This window comes from Helobdella robusta (assembly GCF_000326865.2).
Source record: "Helobdella robusta unplaced genomic scaffold HELROscaffold_6, whole genome shotgun sequence".
Classification (NCBI taxonomy): domain Eukaryota; kingdom Metazoa; phylum Annelida; class Clitellata; order Rhynchobdellida; family Glossiphoniidae; genus Helobdella; species Helobdella robusta.
The window spans coordinates 4,517,258-4,528,974 of NW_008705330.1; the positions used below are offsets into that span (position 1 = coordinate 4,517,258).

At 36.3% G+C, this 11,717-nt stretch overlaps 1 protein-coding gene across 1 annotated transcript; it reads right to left on the reverse strand.

The window, feature by feature from the left end:
- Nucleotides 1–3,702: 3,702 nt before the first annotated feature.
- HELRODRAFT_164431 (hypothetical protein) lies at nucleotides 3,703–8,601 on the reverse strand (the record flags this gene model as incomplete). Its single annotated transcript, XM_009029372.1, has 5 exons — nucleotides 3,703–3,858; nucleotides 5,854–6,168; nucleotides 7,662–8,028; nucleotides 8,122–8,530; nucleotides 8,586–8,601. The coding sequence occupies 5 exons, from the start codon at nucleotides 8,599–8,601 to the stop codon at nucleotides 3,703–3,705; spliced, it is 1,263 nt and encodes a 420-aa protein (XP_009027620.1).
- Nucleotides 8,602–11,717: the final 3,116 nt, after the last annotated feature.

Consider the following 11,717-nt stretch of genomic DNA (forward strand, 5'->3'; position numbering starts at 1 on the left):
AAAGATAAACATACAAACAAACATACAAACAGACAGACAAACAAACATACAAACAAACAGACAAACAAATAAACAAACATAAAAACACACCTACGTACAAACACACGGAAAAAATAGAGGCATCTTTGGATGGAAGTACATGCACAGCTGTTTGCCATCATTCATCCATTCACGTCGGCCTGGAACTCATAAAGGTTCAGTTCGACGTTCCAATCGAAACACAAACACTCATGTACACCCGCATACGCACACACACATACACACACACACATACACACACACATACACACACACACATACACACACACATACACACACATACACACACGCACACACATTTTTTACGCACTTTTACACATACACCTTTAAAACTTTATCTTTTACAACTTGCACGTTAAAATAAAAAAAATCTTCAAGCATTTTTATGAGCACGCTGCGAGTATAATTTGAATCGCTCGTTAAATAGAAACAGTTGATGGATGCGAATGTTTTGTATAAACATCCATACAAAATTATACTTATACAAAGAAACACACTAATACAAACACATATATACACACACACACACATACATACATACACACATACATACATATATACATACCTACATACACATACAAATCATACAAACACAGACAAATGCATACATACACAAACATACACAGATACACCAAAATTAATATAAAAAAAACACACACACACACACATACAAACAAACACGAGACCATGAATTTAAAAACCAAACTGAGGTACCCAGCAGAAGGCAAACAAACTCTCTTGAAAGGTAAACCAAGAGATGATGAAACCTTACTTCAGAATGTAAAAAATTGTTTAGTCGGTCGGTGCCAAGCGGTGAAAAAATTAAACAGAAAATATCGAGAAAAAAAAACAACTGAAAATTACTTCAGTGATGAAAATAACGAAAAACGAACGAGAAGAACAGAAAATCCAACAAATGTACGGAGTAAAGAAGCAAACACCGAACGAAAGATGACAACGATGATGGTGATGATAATGATGGTGATGACGATGATGATGATGATGATGATGGTGATAATGATGGTGATGATGATAACAATGCTAATAGCGTTGATAACGTTTAAACAAAAAGCAAATAAACCATTGATAATAATAAATAATAAAATTAACATCGAATGAAGGATGAAGGATGCATAATAGTAAATAAAAAATTGTTCTATTTAATTAAACAGTGCTGTATTTCTTGAAATAGTTGGAGGCTTTGCATCTTACCAAAATGGTTTTGTTTTAAACATCTGTAACATTGTTTTCTAAATGCCGGGCGTTGTTTCATAGGATGAATTGTGCTGCATCTTCCACAGCCATGTTTGATCATTTTTTATTATTTTGGTCTTTATTCTTGCCAGACCTCTTCGCATTTGAAAAAAACTTAATTGCTGAAGAAATGAAATAATTACAGTTCATCATTTCATTAACCGCTGGGATGAACTTTTAAAAAAATGGCAGAAGACGAAAAAGTTTAACTGATTGAAACAAACTTCTGAGAGAAATATCAGTAAAATAGTATGAAATGTTGGACGAATGTGAACAATGCAACACTGCACATAGCATTACATGACATTACATTACATTAAGACCTTACCGTTTACAAAGCGTATACATGCAAAAGATGTAACTTGTCTTAAATCAATTAAATTAAACCGATTAAATCAATTTTGAAATTCTAAATTCAAAATCAATTTAAAGATTTTCACTTTACTAAAATTTGAAAAGTTTCAGAAGCCAGAGCTTACTTAGAGTCATATTGATTAATTCCAATTAAATGTGCATCTATCACTTTTGCTAACATAAAATTCCTAATCTTTTAAGGCGACTGAGTCTTTATCATCTGCTGAACCTGTCGATAGAAATTTTATTTGGTGATGTCATTGGATGTTATAATTTATTTTTCGTAATTCATAATTCATGTTCTGTAATTCACAATTCATATTTTGTAATTCACAATTCATATTTTGTAACTCATAATTTATATTCTATAATTCATAATGTATATTTTGTAATACTTAATTTATATCTTGTAATTCATATTGTAATTTTTGTTTTACAATTCATCATTCAAATTCAGTGACTCATAGAGTTTTTCAAATCCGCTATCTAGCTATAAAGCTTGATGTATCATACATGTACAAAACGAACTCTCTTTTTTTATAAAAAACATACAACAGGTAACAACTCCAAAATTAAAACAAACACATACATTTCTAAGCATACAAAGCAATATACACAGCCAAACATGAATTTAGCACCAGACAGACAGACGTGCTTCATGAATTAAGTCCTGCAAACTCGCAAATATTTGAAAATAAAAAAGAAAACAACACATGTTAAGTTAACAATATAAGATACATAACAATTTTGCCAAGTTTTTTTTGTATGCATTCAGAAATATACAAAATATACACACACACACGCACACACACCACGCACACACAACACACACACAACAAATATTCTTAATGTAAATCTCACATACAACGATGTATATAAATATGTGTATACGGGCATGTGTGTGTGTGTGTGTGTGTGTTTGTATGTATGTCTGTGTATGTGTGCCCTAGTTGTACTTCGAATATGTGATGTGAGGCACTTGTGTGTGTGTGCTTGTCTGCTTCACACGCGCACATAAATCAACTTTCATTCTAAACTGGCAGTAATTTCTGAAGCGAACTTTCAGAAGATGGAGATGGAGATGAAGATGACGATGAGGATGAAGATGAGGATGAAGATGAGGATGATGAGGATGATGAGGATGATGAGGAAGACGTACAAGCAAGCTAATATTGCGCACCACGCTGCTATTGTACTTCTTTATATTTGTACTTCTTACATCACATATAAACATACAGTGTATATAATATGAAGAAGCTGAATTTATAAAAATATTTAAATATATACACATATATACAAATGTATATAGGTGTATATATACAAGAACGTACAGTGCGTGCAAGCAGGCGCGGATAGAATGTGAGCCTACAACAGTAAAGTTATCTTCTACAGCAGATTAGTCATACTTAACTCTGGCATCCACTTATATGCGTTTTTCATACTACATTACCGGCACCATAGACACTTCTTATGAATGTACATTGCCTATCTATGTGCACGTACGTACAAAATGAATACATACCGAAATGTATGTCGGGTGCATACAATTACACATATGTACATTGTACATACATACGTACACAAATGCCAGCGAGCGTACATTCAAGCGGATGCACACATATTCGAGTGATTTTAGCATTGAAATGTTGTTTTTGTGGCCGATTGTTCAATCAAGTCATTGAAAATGTCTTTGGTCTAATTGACTTCGATAAGGGATTTTTTTAAACATTTAGGAATAATTAATCACAAATTTGCAGATCAAGTTTTCAAGTGTTTGTTTTTCAGCTTCGGCGCGTGTGCGGTGCGCTGATGTCTGTACGTAGACCCTTACGTATTATCGTGTGCTTGTGTGGTTCATTTCAAAAAAGTGTATGCTGGTTATGTATGTGTGAATGTGTGGATTTTATTATATGAATGTGTGTGAGTGTGTTTATTTTGTTTTCATACAAGAAATCCTTCTTAGCAAGAGCGCGTTCGACTGTTATACATCTGACTTCTGTTTGCATTCTAATTTATTTACTGCCCTTCTCCTTCCGCATAACGTGTGTGCAATCATTAAGATGTTGAAGAGGAACCAAGTTGAAGGTCAAACTTCAACTGTGACATAATTGAGTCATGTTTATCCGAATTGGAGTTGGATTTGGATCGATTGAATGATTCAGTTGGGTAAAGAAATGGATGAATTGAGCGGGTTGGATGGATTAGAATTGTCTAGAAAAGATTGATGATTGAAACGTTCAATCAACTCGTTATAATAAATTCGCGATTTAATTACAAGTTACAAGAGATACATTGTTGAAAATTCTCTAGCGTACGAACACTTAAGATCTGACAATTTGCACCTACAATCACTTACAATCCGTCAATCGTTAACATCTCGGTACAAATCGAAAAGTTAAATTGGAAGTTAACTAACGCCGAACATGCTGGGATTTTCATCAATAATATATATATATATTTATATCTATATATGTGTGTGTGTGTTTGTTTGTGTTTTTGTTTGTGTGTGTTGATATAAACGAATAAACAAACGTTCATATCATATACTTTCATATAAGTTAACTTATTCTTTCATACTCTAACGAGTGCATGTGCACTGTGCATTCCTTGATAAACATCACAAGACACATTGCATCTGCATGCATTATGCAAGTAGCTTATGCATATAGAAACTGCTAACTAAAAATGTATGTTGGAATATTTGTATATTTACATACAAATGTATATTTTTTTTATATAATATATACAAATATGCAAGTCATACATATGCATTGCTCTGTATGCACACAATCTTTCTGTTATCTCTAGCTGCTGGTACTGCTGCTGCAAAAGTTTAAGAAGATGAGGATGATGAAGAAGAGGAAGAAGACGAAAAAGATTACAAAGAAGAAGAAGATGATGATAATGGTGATGAAGATGAAAAAGATGATGATGATAATGGTGATGAAGAAGAAGATGATGATATAAAAGAATTAAACGTGTTGCTGATAGTGATGATTATTAGTCATAAAAACTGTTCAATAAAAACGAGTAATCACATTGTAATTTAAATAACTTGCAAATGCATACTTACTTTTTAACCACAATGTAGAGGATGGTGGCGATGAAATGATAATCAAGATACAGAATCAAACTAGGAATGATCATTTATCAGATTTCGAAAATCCCAACTGCACAATATAATATTGCTTTCTTAGCATGTGCAGGTGTTTGGAATGGTATTGAAAGTTTATGTCGGTCTTGATAATGATACAATGATGATAAGGATACAGTGGTGATGATACAATGATGATGATGATGATGATAATGATACATTGATGATGATAATGATACAATGATGATGATAATGATATAATGATGATGATGATAATGATGAGGATGATCAACATAGTCACAATAAAAACTCTGCAATTATCATTGTATGGCCAGTATTATATTTTTCAGTTTTTATCGTAAAAAAAGGTTTTCAGAAGTAGCATAAAATTTATTACAATCATAATCATCACTAACAAACCTCACCATCATCATCATCATCACCAACATCACCATTATCATCATCATCACCATGGCCATCGTACTTTTCTCACCTCTGCATACATACCACATTTATTTTGTTAAGAAGTTTGAAAGCATCTGACTCGGAAAATAACAAACACACTCAATTAGACAAGCACACACACACACACACACACACACACACTAAAAAAGCACAATATATGAATGCAAATGAAAAAGTTTCATTGCTTAGAGGTGCATACGTTTCATGGTTGCATGTATGTATGTATGTGAGTATGTATGTATGTGAGTATGTATGTATGTATGTATGTATGTATGTATGTATGTATGTATGTATGTATGTATGTATGTATGTATGTATGTATGTATGTATGTATGTATGTATGTATGTATGTATGTATGTATGTATGTATGTATGTATGTATGTATGTATGTATGTATGTATGTATGTATGTATGTATGTATGTATGTATGTATGTATGTATGTATGTATGTATGTATGTATGTATGTTAAAACCAAATCATTGACGAATGACACCAAAAGCCAAGCGTCTGACTAAATTTGATTTTATTTGCTATAACGTCACTCAACCCCGTCGGCATTCAACTCCACATTTTCCAACTCACAGACGCGCAAAAACCGCTGCAGGATGCACGAGATATTATTCATAGCAAAAAAATATTCCCTACTATCGCCTGACCTAATACTGATATTTTTACAAATTCGATTGAAAAACCCGGAGGTGTTACGGTCCATGCGGCCGAGGACCTCGATACAAATCGGTAAAAACTCCATCGAGGGGAGAGCTCCGTCGTACTTTTGATCTTCTCGTCAGATGCCCTGGTTGCAGCCAAACCGCTTTCTTTGCTAGTAAGCTGCACGTAGCGCTCAGCAAAGGTGCCCGGAACGGTAACGTCCCACACCAAGCACCTGCCGGCTCTCCAAGGGATCAAGGTACACCCGTCAGGGCGTTTACCGTCGTGCGCCGCAATGCCCGACGGTTCCTTTAAAACCGGAATTGAGGCCTTGGAGAAAAGTCGGCACACAAAATCGTTTATGGCTGAATGTCGCTGCTGGCGACCTCCGCCCAAATGACAAACAAGACCATGATGGCCAAGTTCATCCGCCTCCGCGCCGCACCTGCATGTATATCGACTAACCCCAGACGGAAGCCAATAGCTGTCCTGACCGTTTCGTCGTCCAATCTGGTACCCACCGACGTATTGGGCAAAGATCTCAGCCAGCCACAACTCGCCTCGCTGGATACTGCCAGCAAGCGAGCTGAGGTCGCCGAGTCAGGGCTTGAGGAAAGCAACTCTTTGAATGTGCGTTTATATGCTTCCTCCAAAATGTTGCCCTGGGAAAGGTCTGTTGGTTGGATTGGAGTCGGTGGAGTACAGTGTAGGCTACTAAATTGCCGAAGAAGGGCAGACTGTAGGTCAAGCGTGGCAGATGCGGAAGATTTATAAACAATTGGTGCAAGCTGAACCACGCTTAGTAACCCCAGTCCCCCAAATCGTACCGGCAGCTGAGCCTGAGACCAACCCTTGTCGGTAATATCGACGTTACAAATTGCTGAGAGGGCCACCCGCAAAGCACCCTCAAATTCGCCCAAAATGGCCGCATTAACAAAGTTGGATGTGCGCAAAAAATACATCAATTTCGGCAAACTGAGGGCGCCGCGGATGATTGTCAGCGCGTCGTGGACCGGGAGAAGAGAGACACGTTCGAGGGCAAATCTTAGCTCAAAAAGTTTTTTATTAAAAAACCTGTCCTGATGATCGCCGGCCATCATTGGAGTGCCTAAAAAATTTAATGATGAATGGGGCACTGTGGGGACATTAGCCAGCACGTGTGGCGTTTGAAACGTGTCATTTACAAGTAGTTCACACTTGTTTGTGTTTAATTCAAGACCAATGATGGAAGCGCCGACCCTCAGCGACAGGAAGTCGTCCGCTAAGATGTTACCCTCTGCGGCCAAGCTGACATCGTCCAGGTAGCCACAAACAAACGCCGAGATTGACTTCGTCAACAGCGGGTGAAGGGTTAGAGCAAAAAGCATCGGTCCCAAAGGGTCGCCTTGCTGTACGCCCTCGCACGATTCAACCACCCAGGCGTCGTAACCAAGAGAAGAGACTCGGCCATATGCGGAATGACAAAAATTATAAATTTGATGACAGTGTTGCTTAACTGCCTCTAACATTGAGTCTCTTCTCAGGGTGTTGAAAGCGTTCTTGAAATCAATCTTCAAGAATCCCCTCCGTTTTGGAAGTGCTGAAATCAGTTCACGTACGGCGTGGACGGCCGCCTCAGCACCACCTTTCACACCGACGCCCAATTGGATAGGATAGAGTTTGTCTTTGACCTGTTCCAACACTAGCACCAGAGCGCACTTACTGGCCAGCCTCCTCCAGAAATTCCCCACCGCGATGGGTCTGATCCCTCCATCTTTTTTGTTTAAAGCCACCAGACGGCCCCCAAAAAAGAAACGGCTAACCGCGGGAGGGCAGACCCCAGATAACAACAAATTTACAAACCGGGTGAGGTTATTTAACAATTCATCGGTGGGCGTCGGACCGGAAAGTAAATCCTTTATGTGCTGAGGCCTCAAGCCATCAAGACCTCCCGATGAACCATTATTAAACGACTTTAAAGCCGTCGACACCTGGGCTGGTGAAACGCGACCATTGGACGGCTCCTGCGCGGGGAAAGCTCGCCTGTTCAATGGAGCACTGGGATGAATAGCTTTGAGTTTAGCGAGTGTCTCAGGCGAGCTCTCCGCCAGGCCTGCGGGCGAACAAGCAAGTCTGACGGCCGCCGAGAGACTGCCCTGTTCAATCCGAGTGGTTACTGCACTAATCCAACTGTTTGGATTGTGCTTACGCGGTTAGGTGTTGTGGTCAGTGTTGAAGCTTGCCACAATAATCTCGACCTCGGTCGAACTGAATTCGGCCAACCGTTTAATAACGTAATTGGCTTGATTAGTCCTGCGACCGCCCCTGGTGGGCTTGAACAAAACAAATGCGAAAAAACATTGGAGCCTGCACCAATGGGCCGCGTCGCAGGGATCATCGCAAACGGCCGTCAATAAAGCCGACAATGCTTTAGATACCTTGTCTCTGCACGGTTTGGGAACGTGATCATACAGATGGGCAGTCCTCAAAACGACCGTCAGCCTGTCAAAAACATGAAAAAAATCCACTTGGGAGGGACTCTCCGAGACCGACGCCGAAGAACCGCGTGTAGCAACATGAGGGTTGATGACAGGTGCAGCGGTAAGAAGCGGTCGCGCGGAAGCAGATGAACCCGCCGGAGGCTGGTCGGCTGCCTTGAACGAACCAGGGCATTCCTGGCCCTTCACTTTGCCTCCATGTCGATATAGTTTACCGTCCGGTTTTATTTTATAATGATTTAAACAAACCGTGCATTGGTGCCATTACGTCAACGAAATAAAATCAAAAGCGTGTAGATAAAACCGTGTGAACAGTGATAAAATAAAATAAATAAAATTGTGGTGAAAATAAAAAGGTTAATTTAAATAAATTTAAAAATTAAAAGAAAAACTAGGAATGAAACAGAGAAAACAAAAATAAATATTAATGAGCATTGTACGGTGCAGCTGGGTAAAAGCCCACAGCTGTTGTTAAAGTATGGTAAAGCTAAAATTAAAAATTTGAGACCACAAAAGTTAAAAAACCAACCAAACGGCGGGACACTAATCCGAAAAAGGGCAAAAAACGACAACCTATAAAAACCACACCAGAAAAACCGAAATTATTGCAACAAAAACCTTAAAAACCAGCTGAGCGAACGTGTAAGTATGTATGTATGTATGTATGTATGTATGTATGTATGTATGTATGTATGTATGTATGTATGTATGTATGTATGTATGTATGTATGTATGTATGTATGTATGTATGTATGTATGTATGTATGTATGTATGTATGTATGTATGTATGTATGTATGTATGTATGTATGTATGTATGTATGTATGTATGTATGTATGTATGTATGTATGTATGTATGTATGTATGTATGTATGTATGTATGTATGTATGTATGTATGTATGTATGTATGTATGTATGTATGTATGTATGTATGTATGAACACACTTAATACAAAAGTGAAAGCATCTCCTTGTACTAAACACAAGTAAAGACACACACATATAAGCACACACACACACACACATGAAAGCACACACACACGCGCGCATACACACAGATACACATACGCGCGCGCACATACTTAACGCATAAGTGCACCTCATATATTTATGTAATTCGTGTTTACTTTTAAAGATGAGCAGACTGGAGGAGACGAGAAGACAATGAATACTGAATGTAAATAGGTACAGTGTATGTTATAAAGTGGATGGATGATCTTCATTCATTGTTCTTCAAGTGTCTGTGTCGAGATGTAAACAATGTCGATGTGGATGTGTGAGTTTGTTTTTGTGTGTATGTATGCGTGCGAGTGTATTATTATTATAAATTAATATTTTAAATTATTATTATTTTTATCAGCAACTTTAGTAAATAGTGTCATAAGCATATGATGGCTGACAGATGTCAAAATCCGCAAAAATTTGTAAACAAATTTATAAATTGATGCCCCTTTGATTCAATTTTACATGGAAAGCAAGTTTATTGATAGGTCAAGAAGTAGCTGAAAACTAGAACAAGTTTCAAGGTAATTAAGAAGAGACAACGGAGCATTAATGAATAATTATTTTATTCATGTTATCAATTTTCATAATAATATTATACATGATTTTTATCATTTTATTAGGAAAAACAACAACAATCTACCTGATGTAACTAGTTGTAAACAAAATTTTTTTAACTAGATTAAAACCAATTTTATTGTCTAAATTTTAAATTTGATGTGATCTAACAAGACTTCAATTTTCAAGATCAATTGTTATGATTAAGTCAAACAACATCTACCAAATCGAAGGCAATACATGTTTATATTAATTGTTGATTTCAATGAATGGCTCTTTGGTTCAACCTGACAGGAACAAATTTCAATTTCAATTTTCAATCCATGTTTTTTTAATGTACTTATCAGATGTATTAACGTCCCGGTCATATTCTCACTTTTTTTGACTCATATTGTAAACACTTACGCTAAATCTACTTTTGCTTTTTCTGACCCTTTTCTTTAGAACTCTTTACCTTCTTCTCTAATTACTTTTCCATCTTTTCCAACTATTTTTGGTAGGGCAGTCGACCGTTTCAAAATTTTACATATCTTTTTTAATAATCTTAGTATTCTTAACTGATAATGTTATGATATGTGTTAAGAAAGCAGTTTCAACATTTGAAGCATTCATTTGTTTCAATAAATGAATTGGCCAACAATTTTTTCTTACCATACCGTTTTAAAAATTTTTTGAATCTTCTCAGTAAGCAGAAATAAGTTTCAAGTTTCAGTGAAGCAAAAGATCCGGCTAATTTTAAGCCGAACCCAAAACTTTAACCAAGGTTAGATTCTATGAATAAATCAGATTGAAACCTGACCAAACTTTTGGCCAGTCATTAAATGAATCAAAAGTTCTCTTGAACATTTCAATCTTTATCGGATTTCAATTAACAAACGTGTTACAATGTACCTACTACTCTTTAACTATGACATTTTACCTTTTAAATTTTCTCTATGAAATAATACAGATACATGTCATTGTAAATTTATAACTGATGCTTCAGCTGGACGCAATTTGAAATGCAACGTTTTTCTACCGTTAGCAAGGATTTTTAACAGATTAAAACGAAACTTGAGCTATACATTTTGTTAAAACAAAACCAAAAATAAAATAGGTTTAAAATTTTATTTAATCAAAACATTTTTAAATAGAAAGATCTTAGCTATTGTTATCATTTTTAAACTCCAAAATAAAAATTGGCATCAACTCAAAGCTGCGAGAAGCTATTTTATTTAAAAAGTGGCGCTACGGGTCAATAAAAATAAGCTGCACCCCGGCTACTGGTCGTTAAAAATTGACCCTTGCCTGTAAAAACTTAACTGTACTCAAACAAAAATGAACGGAGGATCATAGGAAAGATTTATTTCATCCGATGTTTTGACAGGTAAAAGAAAATTAATTAAGATACATAATGACTGCTTGGAGTCAAAACTTAACCTGCAGACTTCTTTGACTAGTATTATCTATTCGAAATTTTGTAAACATTTTTACATATCAATATATATCAGTAAATAAGACTAATTTAGTTCTACGATTTTTACGTTCTCTTCGAAATTCATCCAGCTTATAAATTTATAATATTACATTGTATTGCATAAAAACATCTCTCTCTCTCTTTCTCATACCCAGAAACACTCACACACAACATAACACACACACAAACACACGTACTCACAAAAACACGCACACATACTTGCGCACGCATATTTCTAGTCATGTGATTGATTGATTGATTTTATTCATTTGATATTCAACAAGTTGGAAAGAAATTTGTATAATCTTTTTCAATTAAACTGAATCAATGAAATGCCATTTGAGCAGAAAATGAACCAGCATAAT